This window comes from Lagopus leucura, unplaced genomic scaffold, assembly GCF_019238085.1.
Source record: "Lagopus leucura isolate 7727_CA_CO unplaced genomic scaffold, USGS_WTPT01 Super-Scaffold_73, whole genome shotgun sequence".
NCBI lineage: Eukaryota > Metazoa > Chordata > Aves > Galliformes > Phasianidae > Lagopus > Lagopus leucura.
In genome coordinates, this window is record NW_024962252.1 from 90,876,882 (window position 1) to 90,894,631 (window position 17,750).

At 36.4% G+C, this 17,750-nt stretch overlaps 1 protein-coding gene across 7 annotated transcripts in view; it reads right to left on the reverse strand.

Annotated features, from left to right (window-relative positions):
* Nucleotides 1–17,750, reverse strand: part of TASP1 (taspase 1) — a 75,068-nt gene that overhangs the window by 21,479 nt on the left and 35,839 nt on the right. For all 7 annotated transcript variants that reach the window (XM_042895316.1, XM_042895313.1, XM_042895312.1 and 4 more), the window contains one exon: nucleotides 2,396–2,506. In XM_042895316.1, coding sequence (XP_042751250.1) covers nucleotides 2,396–2,506 — 111 coding nt within the window. The remainder of the gene's footprint in view (nucleotides 1–2,395; nucleotides 2,507–17,750) is intronic.

Below are 17,750 nucleotides of genomic sequence, written 5' to 3' on the forward strand. Positions count from 1 at the left end.
GACATCAAGCCCACTCAACTTAGAAGCAGCTGAAATTTAATTTCTCCCACCACTGTTCTAACCATCAATTGAGCATCATTCATAGCAAGTTGGCCCTGAGAAAGGATGAGACAAGCACATCTGCCATTAATTTGTTCATCACCTGCTGTTTAAACAGCACTCACTGTTTAAGCCAGGCATTCCCTAGCTGGAAGGATTCCCAGGACTCTGTGGAGATTTGAAGAGTTCTGTAAACAGGAAGCACCAATCTGATGACAACTGCCAAAATCAGCTGTTCCTCCCTCCAGTACAAGTAACACACGTTCTAACTTCTGACAAAACATTCCGGCTCTGCTTTGTTAGAGCTATTAATTTTTTTTGGCCTTGGTCCATCATAATTCTGGATAAATCTTGACAATGCCACAAAATAGGGCTTTAGAAAAGACTATCAGGGAAAGAATCCATGCCATTAGCAAGCAGGCTAGTATATTGTTTCACCTCATTTTATTGTTTAGGAACAGTAAGTAATTCTGAATCATGCCACACATCTTGAGGCAAGAAATAATACATCGACATCTATGGACATTGACAGGAAAAAAAAAACAACAAAACAACAAACTATTTACTACCCAATGTTTGATGTGCTATGTATTTTTTCAGCTCTTGCATTCTATTAGCATGATGTGACTTTGCATTACATTTTCAAAACTGCAAAGTCCCTCAAAATTGCCCAATTTGCTACAAATGTGCGCGTAAACATGTTACAGATAAACAACGAACGTATATGGATTTTGAAGCCTTCTTAATCAGTCTTCATTCAAAGGACAGCTGAGGGCAAACTAAATTTCTTTTTTCTAATCAGAACACAGAATTCAAGCTGAATCCCTTTTTTTCATTTCAATGCTACCCTGAAACACCACTGAGAAAAACGTAATACATATCCCTACTGATGGATAACAAAATCCTGCAATGACAAGTTTTGAAAATAGAAATAAGACCCATAGTTAACTAGCATAAGAAATTACAAAGAGGAATTATAAAACACTTTTCCTCAAGCTTGCCTACCACATAAAGCATGAATTTGATCCTGCCTCTCCCACTTGTCACTTCCCACAACTTCTTGTTTTGTTGTTTTAAGTCTGTTTTCCCAAGGCAACACAATATTGCACTGTTAGCCCAGTATCTCTGTCTGTCCAGCTCCTCTTTCTCTGTAATTGATAGTTTCAGGTATAGCAAAAAAGCTAAGCAACATTCAATATGTTCTAAAGTCCAGTATAAATATTTTCATCAAAGAAAATAATTCATATATCACATAACAGCCAGTTTGCATTTAAAATGAAAACATGTGCTAAGCAAACTGATGCAAAGTATATTCAAAATGCATTCAAAGGGAGAAAAAAAGACTCATAGCAACTTGAAAAAAGAACCTTGACTAAACAGTTCTCAGATTTCTCCATCTTTTATCAGCCAATTTCTATGGAATGCTATTAAGTAGTATTTTATTAGTAGCTGTTGTTAGTACTCACATGTCTGTGTTTGTTAAAATGAAAGGAAATTAGGATATTCTAAATGCATGTTTCATTCTGGTTTGCTACAACAGCACAGCAAGTTTAGAGAGTATGGAGACCAAAAACCTGGTTCTCCTGAAGGCAGGTCACTTGCATATAGTACCTGCAGAGTCACTGATTGGTGACACTATCAGGTCTCATTTCTGAAGACCTCTTAGTCATAAATTCCTGATATTCTGTGCTGATAGATTCCTGATTTCCTGCAGTGGAATAAGTGATCAAATTAAAAAGTTAGATTTGTGCTATTTCAATTATAATATATTTGGAAAAAAATACTAAAATTCTGCATTTTCACAGCACCTAAAAATGACTGCAGTACAGCAGCAGACTGTTAAGCACAGCCTTCTAGTGTGAAGACAGCTCTTTCTCTAATAGTCAAACATAACACTGTCAGAATGAAAATGATGAAGTCAATTTCATAATGTAAATCACAAACCAGAATCTGTCTATTCAATTAGAACCTGCAGGGGTTTTGAGGTCTGCTATATTTAAAAGGGTTAACGTGATGAGCAATTTTTATTAACGCTGCTGAACCACCTCTGAAGCATGCAATTGCACACCACAGCCAATGATTCAGACAGGAAATTCTTCTTCCAAACCTCTCCGGTTATTCTCTGACTCACATATCAATTGAAAAATTTCCAAGGGCTTTCCTTTAGGTTTCCTAAGATATTCTTCTGTACTTCGATTTAACATTGTTAAAACGTAACACAATGCTAAATCTGAAGCCAACCACATAAGGTTTCAAGAGAAATCACAAAAATAAGCATGCTACCTTTATTTAATAGGGTTAATTGCATTTTGAGCAATGTTGTGAAATGCTTAGGCAATTAGTACCAGATACTTACCAATAAACTTGTTTTGCATAGTCTCTAGGAGAGCTTGGTGGGCATCTTCTGTTTGCAAAGCACAAGAACATTCTCTGGCCAGTATGGTTCGGACAAGGTGCTCTCCACAACCTAGGCAAATATAAAGTTTAGGAATAGTCAAAATATAGGTTGTACTATGAAAATACTCTATCATTATATAACATCACAAGCGAAAAAATAAAAGGTGCATATGACAGGTATCTGCAATTTTTTTATTATTTTTTAAGAGAATGATGCTGAGTCACCAGGAAGTTCAATTACACCAGCAGTTTCCCCTGCAGCTTTCCTGAAGTTTCTACTGCACAAAGACACAAACCAAAAAAAGGTTAAATTCACAGAGAAGAAACAATAAAACTGCCTCTGGGTTGTCATCTTCATCCGGATCCTGCAACCTCTGTCAACCCACTCACTAGTCATTCTCACAGGAATATCCTTGGGTGTGTGCAATAAATATTTTTAAAGGATTAATCTTGTAAAAATGACATATTTAAATCAAGAACATCTTTAGTGAATGCCACAACAACTCCTTTGCATGATCCAGTCCGTCTGATTCAGTCTTCTGTCAGCAAAGGAATAAGTGAACCTATATACAGCGTGTTGTTTTGTCAGTGTATCTCCTCATTTGAATATTAGCAAAAATTCGTATCATTTTCAAAGGCTTATCTTAAAGGAACTGAAAAATGAAACTTGCCCATGAGGAAAACTACTCAGCCATTAGTGCTACTATGTAGGAGCACTTTCATGTCTGCTGTTTTTCTGCCATGCTATTTTCCATTCCAGCAACATTCTTCAGGACAGAGAGCTGCTGTCAATGCTCAACTGGTACAGTGAATGTTTATTAGATAAAAGTCTTCCTGGATGTGGAAACGCATTGGTGATACCTTCAAGATACAGACAGAAGTCATTCTACTGCTGTGCTTCCCACTCACGTTTCCTCAGTGGCAAGAAAGTAGATGAAGCAGCTAGTGCCAAGTGCCAGTTAAAATCAAACACACAATCCAGTGAGAAAAAAAACTACCTGCTGTGATATGACAATGGTTTTAATAAACTATAATGAGGTGACTGCAGTTTGATCAGATGTGCAACATCAAAGTATATTATGACCGAAAGCCAGTTAGGTAGCAGAACATGTGAAGCAGAATACGCAGAAGTCAAATACAGTCAATTCCCAATTATCCCTATATGTTTCTAGCCAATTCCTCAGTAACCACAAGGATGCAAGCACGATCTGTCTCCATAAACAAACAAACAACAAAAAAAACCAACATAGCTCTAATCTAGTTGGTCGTACTAGCTCAGGTGTAGAGTTACACAGATGCACTACACAGTTCCCAGAGACAATCTATGGCTGGAAGTCACCTTATTTCTTTCACGTAGCACAGAGTCAGAGCTGGTGAAGCATTGGACCTAGGCTGGCTCAAGACAAAAGCAGCTCAGTCTCCATGGGTACCTTTCGCTTTACTGGAAGCATGAACAAGCCCTGAACAGAGGAAACTGAGCGAGTCTGGATGAAGACAGCCTATATCTGGCACAAAGAAAGAACAAATAAATCCAATCCAAGCTGCCTATTCTGCAGCCAGCTGCGTGCCTCATCTCTGTGCTTCTCAATGTTCTGAGTGTGGAGTACTGATGGCTTTGGACACACCACTGCATAAACACTCACAGGCAGGTTTAGCACTGACTCTTGGAGCTCCCACTGGCTTCTTGTTCTTGCCAGTGCTTCTATGACCCAGTTAACACAGCAATCTTCTCTAGGAATCTTCCTGGTAACTTGGCACTTAATTATATCCTTCCCCTGAAGGGCAGAAGGAGTTCCTCAAAACTGCTAAAATATCAAGAAAAAAAAAAAAAAAAAGATTCTTTCACACCCCCAACATTTCCATGATTAAAAAAAAAAAGAACAAAAAAGGCCCTTCTGGAGCTTTATTAGATTTATTTATTATCTGGAGCATTAGAAGTCACTGAAAAAGCACAGAGATCAGACAGCAGAAAAATTTTGGCTACACATCCCAAAATCTTGCATTTTCCATCATCAAATTCCCACCTTAGACTTCAATTATGCCCTCCTTCAAATGGGCAGTGTCTCCTAGTCAACAGAATTAAATTACACTGAACTGTTTGAAGTGGGGTACTCTGGCATTGAATCTACATGAAACTGGCACTACAGAAAGACCAAAAATTCTTTGTATAGCAAACAGATTAAGTATAAGGCAGTTATAAATTTAGAGCAAAATGAAAGAGCTAAAATACTATAGCAATTACATAGCAAAGGCAGACAATTCTTGAGAGCACAAGAGGAAAACGTTTTCACAGAGACTGCCAAACTCTCTAGTTATTGAGAAAAGTGTCCTGGCTAGGATATTATCTTCAAGAGGATCACACAATAGTGTCTTCAACACCACTTAATGGAGAGTCTGTCAGTTCATTGCCCCTGGTAAACTTTTGTCCACAACACAACTGAGAGTTATCTCATATTTATTGAAGGCAAGTTAATGCATCAAGAACATGCAAAAGCTGTTTGATGTATTTTGCCCGTAGATGACAACACAGCTTTTTTTTTTTTTTTTTAAATGAATAAAACATATTAATATGAAGTTTAGCTGTAAAGAAAGAAGCTAAATAAGGATATATTCCAATAAAAAGCTAGCAAGTTGACTTTTTCTCAATCAACATTTGTTAACACCTTTACAGATAAGATTTACACTCAATTTAAGGTAAGAAGCATGGGGCTTGGAGTTGAATCAACCAAATGAGAAACAAAAATAAGAGCAAGATTATGCATCTCTAAGTAGTAATAAAAACAGATGTTACCACTTCAGAATTTAACTAATTCCTCAATGGGCATCAAAAAGACAATGGGCAGTTTCTAGCATGATGTATTATCTTATTTTACCCCAAGAGAATGACTTTATTGAAGAGTTCCCAAAACATCAAGTCAGCTACAAAAAGAAATTAGAGAGATGGAAAACTTCATATGGGCTAAGAACAGCTGCAGCCCACTGATGTGATCCAGGATGAACCACAAGGAAAGCAGCCTTGCAATTCTACTAACACATCACACATCTCTACATCCCCACAGACAAAATGATTTTTTTTTTGTTGTTGTATTTATGTCAACCTACAAGGCAGTAAACTTACAGACCGCTGCTGGCAATGCAAGTAAAAATCTTTCAGCACATCACATGCCAGCAATCTGGAGGGACAGATAACTAATGAAAACAATATCCCCAACTCCAATTTTTAAAAGGAAAAATTTCTTCCTTCAGTTTTTAAAGTAGGAACATCTATTTTTGAACAACAGAAGTAAGTAAGTAGTGTTTCCCATACTCAGAACAGATAAAGGTTAGGAAAAATAATTATCATAGTTATCATGATAGAATTGCACTTCCTCTTAAGTTAGAACCAAATACGTCAGTATGAACTGTCTACAAGTTCAGCAGACCAAGACGTCTCTGTTGTCTTAAACTGGGAAAATACTGCAGATTACGCTATGGCTAAACACAAAATGAATGCATAAGAATTACAGCAGTCTAAACCTGATTTATAACATACAATACAAACTGTGGGCTCACATTTATAACTTCATTCACTTGTAACCTAACCAGCACCAGTGTGAGCCAACTTGAGAAAGGCTTATATTAACTTGAACCAAGACAGCGACAGAGCTTCCCAAATCATGCACATATGCTAGTGGAAATGCAAGTCTGCTTCATTTGCTTAAATATCTCACATTATGCAACCTTTAATTATGTGTCTTCCTACACTCCAGAGCTCTTCACAAAATTACACTGAAATCAAACCAACAGGGATTCTCTAAGAACTTTCAATTCTGCACTGAAGTTCAACTATGCTTGTTTTAGTAACTTTTCTGTAAACAAAGACTAAATCATTTTATTATCCCTTCCCAGTCAGGATGATGACTTCTTAGGTAACCTAAGGCTCATTGTATCTTAGAGGGAAACAATTTGTAGGACAGACTACAGTTTCTGTAAAACTTCACACAGGAGTGAGTCAAATGGAGATGACTATCTGGAAAAACGTACTGAGTTACCCTAGTGCTTCTCAAAGAAAATCTGTTTCATGTAGTAATCAAAGTATTTTCCTAACACAGTAATATTGTTCAAACACCGTGTCACCTTCTGTTGTCCATGTTTGCATGTGCAAGTTGTTATTCTTCAGGATTACTCTAGGCAAAGTGTGCAAAATTCTGTTGGGATAAATGAATAAATAAATCAAAAGACAGATAAAGAATAGTGTTTTAATGCAAGTCTCTAGCCCCTTGGGTTAAGAGGAAATGAATTTAAAAAACAGATTCCTAAAGGCTCCAAAGTCACGTCAGGAATAGTCTACTACGATATAGGAATCAAAGAGGGACAGTGCACAACAGGTGTAACACTTACTTCACACTTAAACCAAAAGATCTGAAAACTCAAAGAAACAAACAAACCATATCCAACCCTGCTTCATTAAGTTATATCTCACACTTAGAAGTTTCTAATCCTGTCTGAAAATTGCTTTACCCCTGGACATGATACAAAAAGCAACAGAACTGATTTTCAGAGACAGACCATCTTGGATCGTGCCATAGAACAGCTTCTGATGTAGTGTTTCTTTCACACTGTAAAGCTGACCAGACATTAAATATTACTTCCCTTTTATGTGAGTATTGAAATGTGTCATCTCTGAGAACACCACTTTTCCTGCTTAGGCATTCCTCACTGATTCATACAAGATCCCCACAAGAACAATCAGAGAATCTATAGCCTCCTTTTTTCTCCACAGTATCCCTTTCTTCTGTTAATTTATTATAATTTAGCATTTGTGTATGTATCAGAAGTTCTCTCAAGTTACTACCTCAGCCAAAAAAAACACAGAAAAACACAAAGCTCCCAACGAGCCTAGAGCACAGCAAGATGGTCCTTCCTGCACTCCATAGCCATGAAGCAGATGTTGCTGATCAGTGAATCACAGATCAAGCAAACCAGAAGTACCTGTTACATTGTACTGTGGTGTGCAACAAGTGAGATACATGCTGTTCTGCAGAAAAATAAAAGATGGGAACCAATCATGGAAGCCTGTTACTACACTGACAAATGACAACAATTTTTCCACTTCATTCATAATTCCAATAGCAGGCAATTCTCTATACAGCATGTTTTTGGTACTCAATGCCAATATATACACAAGACAAGAAATATGTCAGAGTTACATACTTTAGCAGGTATTAAGGTGAATTATTAACCCATTTAAAGATCTGCCTTTTTTCATTATACTTTATGAAGTTACATAGAAGCATATACTTTGATTCACATTTTTAGTGCTTCACCAGTCACACGTCAAAATGAACAATGCTTAGCAAAGTCAACTTTTATAAGTGTATGAATTAAGTGGTAGAACCAAGCTAAGTTTTTTTGCACTTCAAGTGCTACTTGAAGCACTTGCTTTAAGCCTCTTGCAAAGTTTCATTCTATTGAGCTTGTCAGTAAACTAAACCAATGCATTTCAATAGCATACCCTTGGACAGGTACATACGGCAGGACAGTAGCTGTGGAGATAACCCAGATGTTTGTGAAAGCATCAGTCACTGAACTGAGAAAACAGACAAGTCAGTAATACAAAAGGTAGTGCTTAAAAGTTGGTACTTTTCTTTCCTAACTGACATTTAGTAGTTAGCTGTAGTAAACCACTAGTTAGCCTACACAACTTTCACAGTCAAATTAGTGATTTTCAAGGTTGTCAATTTGATACTATTTTACACCAAATAATATCTTGAAGAAAAAATTAGAAATCTGAGCTACAATATCCTAATTAGCACAGCTAACCTAGCACTAACACTTTAACTAACTCGGAGATTATAAAAATGTTAACTTGCTGTAGAATTTAGTTTTTAATTTCAGCATCATGTAAGAAATGATGGATTAAATTACTGCTTTTCCCTCAACATAGTGACTTCTCAAGTGGATTTTTAATGCTTAAAACAACCACAACAAGAGGGGAAAGAACCCAGCACAATATAAGTCGAACATCCCAGACAATGTGTGCTCTGCATCTTATAATGTCCTACCAATGGAACCAAGATGGCAATCGAAAGGAAGGCCTTCTGCGAAGCAAGGGCCTCTGAGCAGCGTGTCAGAAAGAAATTGTTTTTTTGCTTCTTTTGATGGAAGATGCTTTCAAGTCAGGAAATTAGAAACAGGTGTGCCAGAGGGCACACACACATCCATGCACCACACTGAAAAACATGCGTTTTCAATTTTCAGACATGAAAGAGACTCCTGTTGAATGGAAGGAGAAATGAAAATCTAGCTTTCTTTCTGCAAGCCATAAGCAGAGAGCTTATGGAGCTTTGACAAGCTGCCTGAGCCCGTCTAGCTATTGAAATGTGCAGTACCTCAATACAAAGTGTTGGAGCTTGTTTTAACGGAGTACAAAATGGAAACTTGCCTTACTCACATTCAAGAATGGAAAAATTAATCTAGTACACTCCGCTGCCAAAAAATGACTCTTCTCTTTTCAGAAGCTAAAGATAGAAATTACAGGTTATTTGTGTTTCAGTATTTCATACAGCAGAGTCTGAACCTGGCCCTTTCAAGTTGTTTCAGTTCTTATGTTATTATTTCGAGTAGTGCCTAGAAAACAAATACCAACTTACAAGTTACCAGTTACTGTTTCTGCTTTGTTTCCTGAAGTAGCTTCTTATGCCTAATAGAAACACAGTGAAACCTGTATTACAGTAAGCTCCTGTTGCTACTAGTGGGATCCCTAGGAAGAGATGACAAAAATCCTACAAGACAACGATGTTAAAAACTGAAATACAATAAAATAAAAATATTTGGGTTGGAAGATACTGATAGCAGTAAATTACCTATTAAAATAGAAATGTAAGAACATTTCAGATTTTGAAATCTAATTCTGAAAAGACAGAGAATGCTATGGTCTAGCATAATACACTGCAGTACTAAATTAAAACAGCATAATTGTTAGCTTACTGTACTCCTGTCAGCTGCTTTATCTTGCCTTCATACTAGTGGGGGAAAATTTTTACTTACTGACCTGCTGCCAGGAAGAACACCTGCAAGCAAAGTTCTGTACGATTCCAAATGCATTGATCCTGGAGGGATCAATGGATCACATTCTTGTTGTAGCCAAAAAAATCTTGGATGATTTAACTTCCAAACTAACAAACAGCTACCAAGAACATGCAAACTGAAATTTCCCAAAAGGCTGCAACTTAAAATAAAATATAACTTAAAATAAAATTGGGTAGGTTTCAAAGACAACAAAACACAAGCCTAGCATCAGGAAAAACTTTGTCTGAAGTGTCTGAAGAATCTTCTCTAAGTAGCTCTATCCTTTATAAGGAGCTCTATTCTTTTTACATTTTTAACTCTTTTCTATGAGCAAAAACCTAAAATCTTTCTATAGAACAAGTAATCTTATTCTACAATTTTACAGTCAGCTTAAAAAAAAAAAAAAAGATAAATGCCAATTTATGAATCCACCAGTTTCAAAAACTAGAAAATGCCAGATAACATCAACTATGGCAAATCTGCTAGTGTCAGCTGAAGTAGCATTTCAGATGCATCTCTAAGAGAAAACAGAATGAAGAGTAATTGTTGCTCCTTCAAAATAAATGTACATTTGACATTTTTATCTTTAATGTATTTTGAAAGATTAATTTTGGTTAAACAGAAAAGGAAAGTCAAAAATGATCTTTTTGCGTTTGCCTTCATCAGAAGCTTTGTTGCTCTTGATGTCTTTGCAAAAACTAGCACACTGTTCCAAACAACAAACGGTCATCACACTGAATTTTCAGGAACAGAAATAAGGCAGCTTATGTATTAGCTAACTGTGCAATCGCCTCCTCCCAGTGACTGAATAATGTTTAAGCCAGAAACAGAGTGGTTATCTGACTGCTCCTTAGCACTACCACTTCCACAAATCACCCTCTGCCTATTACGTCCTCTCTCTTCATACAGCCTTGTGGTCATAGCATGTTAGTTCAGACTCTACATGCTACAGAACTAACAAATCCAAAAGGCATCTGGACATAAAGCCTGAGCTCTTGACAGAAGTATTCACTTCAGAGGTAAATACTGATCTGTCTGGAGATAGATCTTTCCTCCTTTACTCTCTGCTTCATTGCCACAATGACGTAATTCTTCTCCATATGCAGCTGATTCATCCGTGATGCATTACATTATCTATTATTCCCCAAACTTTACAGGATCAGACTCATCCTGATGAGAGACAATACATACTTTTGCAAAAAGATGAGCTGTATTGTAACGTAGCTTAAACAATCCACACAGCATACAAGATTTGCTTGTGAAATTACTCTGGACCTGTGGGCTCAGAAAGGACCAGGTCAAACTGACAAACTGAACCACAGTAGCCACCACTGCCATCAATGCATAGCCCCACATCTTAGATAAAAGCTTCCTTGAGAAGCTTCTCCTCTTCACATCAGCAGATAACTGTGATTCCTGCTGAAATTAGTTTTCAAGTAGGTTGAAGTCAATGGTTTGGTGCCTTCCAAAAGAAGAGAGGGAAACATTGGCTGTGGCATAGCTTGAGCATCAATTTAACAAACACAATCCATCTCTTTTCAGGTGGCATTTCATATTCCACAATCCCTACTCTGCTTTGTCAACAATATCATCCATGATGTACACAATGGACTGGAAAGAAGAACAGAACTGAACAGTAGTAAAAGTTTTAGCAGAAATAGGCAGGAAGAGGAAGTGTGAATATGTTTGTTTCCATATTGATTATAATTTTAAAAAGGAGGGAAAGTGGGCAGCACTAACTTACATGCATGAAGTTTGGAAAGACACGTTTGATGAACTTTTATGTCAAGTAAATTGAAATTATCCAAGAGTAATTTCACAGTGTGACAGAAAATAAAGCTATACCTAAAGCTTTAGGAAAGAGGATTAGTTTGTGTATTCTTTACATAGCCACATGGTTGTTAGTGCTGGCAAAGGAACACACCCAATGTGTGTAGCTCACCTCATTGTGAAAAAACACTCCTCAACTCTCGTTTTATCAATGTGTACAAATATCTGATGGGAGCAAATGAAGATTAGTGAGTCAGACTCTTCTCAGGGGAACCCACTGGCAGAACAAGAGGCAGTGGGCAAAATTACGAGACGTAAAACTCAACCTGAACACAAGAGAACCCTTTACTATAACAGAGCAGTCAAACACTACAGAGAAGTTGTGCAATCTCCATCTGTGGAGATAATTTCAAGTGGTTCCTTCCAACATAAGCAATTCTATGATTCTTTACAAGATAAAATGTGCTGTTTTTCACTTCACTGAATGATACATCAAAAGAAAAGTCCATCCAAAACATCTCTGGAAGTATTCTAACACATTTACGAGAAAAGAGGATTTTGACTTCACAGTTTAACAGTCAGTTCTTTAGGATCTTTGTGAATTCACTAGCACAAAAAAATAGGCAAGTCAGTCTATTTATTTACACAAAACACATACTGTCTGCATAAATATTCCTAAAACATTGCCATCATCTGAATTCTACTGAAAGTCAGAAACTTTTCATCTTTCCGCCATAGAATTTTTGTATTTCCTAAATAACGTGAGACCTTCTGCCTATCTTCAGGAATGCACTATTAAAAGGCTTGCTAGTTTCAGATTGCTACACATATCTACCCAAAGCACAGAAGTTATGCATGAAGAAAGGGTCCTGCTGCTAGTAAGATGTTAAAAAGGAATGCAACACGTAATTCTCAGTCTGTTCATTCCCACTCAAGAATTCCACTTACAGTTTTGTTTTCAAAGCCTCCCCCATTAGCTGTTACTGTAGATTTTCTATGTAAGGCTCTGTATATCCAAAAAAAGAATTATTACTTTTCAACTTATCTCCCAGGAACAACATAACCTGCCTCTTTTTGGCATAGTTAGGTGAGCAATATTCACAATCACCATGGATGTCCCAGCTGGGGAGATTCAGTGTCACACTTAATATTATTTTGAATGCAAAAATATACACATTTTTTTCATGAACATAATACAAATCAAAGACATAGGAAATGCTTTCTTAAAGTACAGCCAAAAGACAGGCTATTGTTTCTCCTGTGGTTGGGTTCTGTTCACAAATATTTTCCTGCCAAATAATACCCATCTTCCTGTGTTTACATTCATATACCAACAAAAGACATTTACTAAAGAGATCCAAGTGGCCCTCAGTGCATGCTTTTGTTGGGTTGGTTGTTTTTTTCTTTTTTTCTTTTTTTTTTTTTGCATGTGTGCATGAAAGGGAAGGTTGTATAGTGTGTATGAGTGAACATACGAACATGAACATGCATGTGCATGCATGCACACAAACAAGTAGGAACTTTTAAATCAAAAGATTTGTTTTCTACTATGTTAATCCATTAACCATCTTTCCCCTTACTTACATTAATGCTAAACAAAAGCCAGTGGTGACGTCTTTCTCATTTTACAAGCCTTCACTCAATCTCTACCATCATTCTTACATTGTTAGTTTAAGGATGTACAGATATCAGCTGTGTCTGTAACAACATTCTCTGCATTTCTTGATTTTTAATACTAGTTTTTATATACTTACAGCATTCCTGCAGTGTTTATCCTTAAGTTGCCAGAAGTCTCTCAACCACATTTCTTACAGGAAAAAAAAATACATAATTCAAAGTTTGTGCTTTAAAATGTCTACCAAAAACTACGCAAAATCAGGAAGATTTTTACTTGCTTATACAGGAACTGACTTTCAGACTAACAGTTACAAAACAGACCTTGAATTCAGTGCCCTTTCCACTCAAAATCATTCCTAAATCCCAACGTCTCTGCATTCCTCTCTTCATCTTTTGATTTCATTGTTCCACCCCCTGTTAAACTATATCCATAAAATACGAGTTTTACAATATCCTGCACATTATAAACCATGAAGTATCTTTTGAAAAGCCAAAAAAAATACAGTCAAAAGACAGTGTGGCTAAACAAAAAGGCCAAGAGACTGTTAGAGGTAAGAAAATACTGTTCAAAAAGTTGAAGTCATGCCCAGACAAGTTCAGAACCACCAACTTTGGCATATTCAATAAAAAAAAATCATGAGAAAAATGGCCAAAATACTTGAGAAAAAAACTTGCTGAAGGCGTAACAACTAATGCTAAATCCTTTCTGAACATGTCAAAAGGAGGAAGTCTGCCAGCATCCAGAGGGGCCAACAGACGATCAAGATGTAAAAGCGTATCTTCAAATAATGCATGACCATTAAAAAAAGCTACATGAATTTAGAAGTGCTTTTAATGAAGTATGTCTATGGCAACCCTTTTTTCTCCTCTTATGAGAAAGATATGCCTCAAACTGAAGCTTCAAGAGAAGGGTTTTACATCAAAACTCATAAAGCTTCAAGTACAAAAACAACTGAATTATTAACTGTGGCATTCACACCAACACTTTCTCCAAGAAAGCTTCTACAGAGGTCAATCATCACAGTAAAGAAAGAGAAAAAAAAAAACCAACATATTCCTGACAAAGATTAAATAACTGAGCTTCTAAATAGAAATAGAAATAAGACATCTTTAGAAAGTTGTCCTGACCTATTAAAATGAAGGACATCTCAGCTCATAAAGTCCCAGTGTCACAAATCACTAGAAGGCTGGATAACACAGTGGAGGCGTCAGTTCCATTCCAGTACTTTTCCCAGCAGACCTGCAATCATCCTCTATTTGAAACAGCACAGCAAACCATCTGGAGCTCCAGTTTGGCCCACTGTGTCCATTCCTATGTTTCTGCCAATTCTGAGTGGATTTCAACTTCCAAGAGTTTCTATTCCGTACATTTTGAATTAGTATCCCAGACTCCTTTTCCCCACACCAGAGGCTTTCCCCAATCTATTCAATCTTCTTATTGCAGCCTCTAAAATCCAAAGACACGAGCACTTTCATAAGCATGAGCCCAAAATAGTTAGGCTTAAAATAAATGCTGGCCCTTAAAAATTCCTTGCAGAAAACTAATGCCAAAAAACACCCTTTTTCTGTATACATAGACTGATTCAACAAACTTGCAATTTTTTCTCTGTAGCTTGTCAAAAAGTCTAAAATACCACAGATGTGCAATGTGCGATTTCACCAAGAATCTTTACAGAAGGTTTGAAACACTGGGCTTAGAATATATTAGCACTTGATAATTAGAGTATCCTACTGACAGAACTTCAAAACAAATCAGAATTTAAACCTTCCATCAAGATGACTTTTAAATACGATTTGATGAATTTTGCTAAGCATTTAACAGGAAATAGTAAAAGCCTGTATCTAGACTACTCAACATATGAAATACAATAACACAAATCTAATTTACTTTTCATACAGAAGAAAAATGTCTCTGTAGAAAATACTAGCAGAAACTTCTGCCAAATTTAAAATTTTAAAGACAAATTAAAAGGAAAGGATGTGCAAAGTTATGACATACTTTATTTAGAGTTTAGAAACAATTTCCACAGATAGAAGAGATAGAAATGCAGGTGGATAGGGCTGAAATAAAATATTTCATATAATCTGAGCTTAGGATAACAACAAAATCAGCCCAAGAGAAGACAGAGCAGATAAACGAGGAAACAGATTTACGTAAGCAGTGGCAAGGGCATGGTTTCGTGTGTCAGCAGCCTTCTGGCAGGAACATCATTTATTAAAAAGCTCAGAGCCTTGAAATGTTTCTTCTCTTACCAGTTTAGACGCACCACTGACCTAGCTGATGACTCAACAGCCAATCTCAGTATTCTCTTGAAAAAAAAACAATGATGTTCCAAATATTAGCCTGCTATCCAGCCCATTTGCCACCTTGAGAAAACTGCAGTATGTGCACAACATCAGAACTAGTGCTGCCATACATTCAACATGAACCTGCCTTCCTTAAATCAGGCATTCGAATCCAGTTTAATAACTACTAAAAATAAGTCAATAAATTGCATCCTAAAGAGTACACAGTGACTAAAGCCCGTCTAAAAGCAAAACATCATTTTCTCTATAACTATGTATTAATCTACCCAGAACTTCAAAAATTCTATGATGTCACCCACACAATGGGAAAATAGATACAGTTGCCTACCTCTGAACTGCTTTAAAGAGAACAGAACGTGGCAGAACACATTCTACACTAATTTCATTTTCAGCTTCCAGTAATGACTTGCACTTACCAAAATTCTTACTCATATTTGACATAGAGATTAATTCCTTGGAAATAATATCAGTTCTGAGTGAATCATCTACTTTCCCACTTGGTGTTAACATACACTGTAAAGCTTTGGGAGGGAAAATTATTTGCAAATAAGGTTTTGTTTTTTTCATTATTTAACAATGTTCTGGACCTGCATGATGAGAAGAAGCATGTCTGTATGTGATAAGGCATACCAAACTTGGTAAATAAACCCCATACAATTAAATATGTGCAGTCCCATGCATGATGCCACTGCATTTCCAAATAAAACACCATAATAAGATAAAACAAGTTGTCTTGACCCATGTTGTCTCAAAATTTCACTTCTAAAATTGTCCTTCATAATGTTCAAAAGGAAATCTCAAGATCTGCAATGAACAAAACATACTGTTGCAGCAGAGGTAGACATTGAACAGTTCTATCAACTGTGATCACAACTACAAATACAACCTAGTCTGATTTTAGGTATATCAAGTGACAGCATTTATCCTCTTTTAGGACTGGCAATTCAGAGCCTTCAAAATCTTGTTGAGTTTAGGCAGCACCTTTTCTTTTCTAAAACTTTCATGCAAAAATGAAATATGTTAACAATGTATTTTCTTAATTAGCCTTGGCAATTTCACCTTTTGAATATTTGCAGACATTTATGCCTCCATTCCCACTTCCTGTTGTGGTCCAACCAAGCTGTACATTTCACTCTTTCAATCTTTTCTATAGTTTAATTCTTCTATTTCTCCACCCCTCAATTAGCTTCATGGTTCACACTGTCAGATGCTTAGGCATCAATATACTTTATAACAGCAGTATAACATAAATTACAAAATAAAACATTATGAGCTTCTGAAAATGGAAAAAAGGATGGTATTGATTACAGAAGAGTTCTCACTTCCTGTAAACATTTCCATATCCCACTCTTTCTCTTCCTCTCTCTCACACACACAAGCTTTAAAGGAAAGCCAGAAACCCAGAAACAACAGTTTAATTAAACACCGCTAGTCTGAATTTCAAATCACTGGGTAAAAAGATGGTCACACTTCATGGAGTGCCAGCAGTCTATTTCAACTAACTGGGATTAGTATTAACGTAACGTCCTAGAAGCTGGAGGATCTGAAATATATTTAGGTATTTATGTGTGTATATGATAATTGTAAATACTGCAGCATTATTTACCACTATACAAAATTGGTACCAGCAAAAAAGGAGATTTCTATTTAAGGCTATTATTAAACCCAGCTATCTCCTTTAAGTACACTGAGATGTTTGTACTTGCATAGACTTAAATCCAGTAGACATGTGAAGATCAGTTTTAAAAAATTAAGTAAAAGTGTCCTTCCCATCTTTTCCACAAACAATCTGCAATACTCAGCTGATGCTTGACACCTCTTCTGTTCCCTGACTCTACAATATTTAAACATATTTCTAGAGGATACATATTTTTCAACACTTGTGCCGTTAGCATGAGTTCCCTTTGCTGTACTGAAAAAGATGCCTGCCTTTCATTAATACTAAATCTAATGGGGAACACTGACATAAGCTTTCAAAAGTGTGAGACAGACTTTAAATCAGGAGAAATTAAAAAGCTTTATTACTGCAAAAGCAACACAGGAGATTTCTGATGCTCTTTAGCCTTTATCAAACTGTAGTTGCACACCCTGATACTTTGCTTCCACCACTAATTCTGTAACAAGATTCTCACTCAGCAGTAATCCTGAGAACCGAGTACTGAACTCCACAGATTTTCTGTTCCATCGCTCCCTACAATGAGTGCAGATAACTGACCATTAAGCAAGAGTCCAAATCATAAATTTTGCATCCTGACATCAGTACTTAGAAAAAAGAGCTACATTTATTTATGTTCATACAACCAGGAACAACACTGAGATGAAATTAACTTTCTTCCACAGCTTTTACTTTACTTTACAAATCCTGTATAATTTCATCTTAAAACTCTTGTGTTCTAAATATTACTTTTTTTTTAAACACACCACAGTTATTTTTTTCAATATCTTAACCTGACAAGTCAGAAACGTCTTAGCTTACATTCTCCAGTCTTGCACTGCACAATCAGTTATTACCCTACTTATCAATTCTTTTAATTACTCTTTTATTATTTTTATTACACTCTTCTTATCTT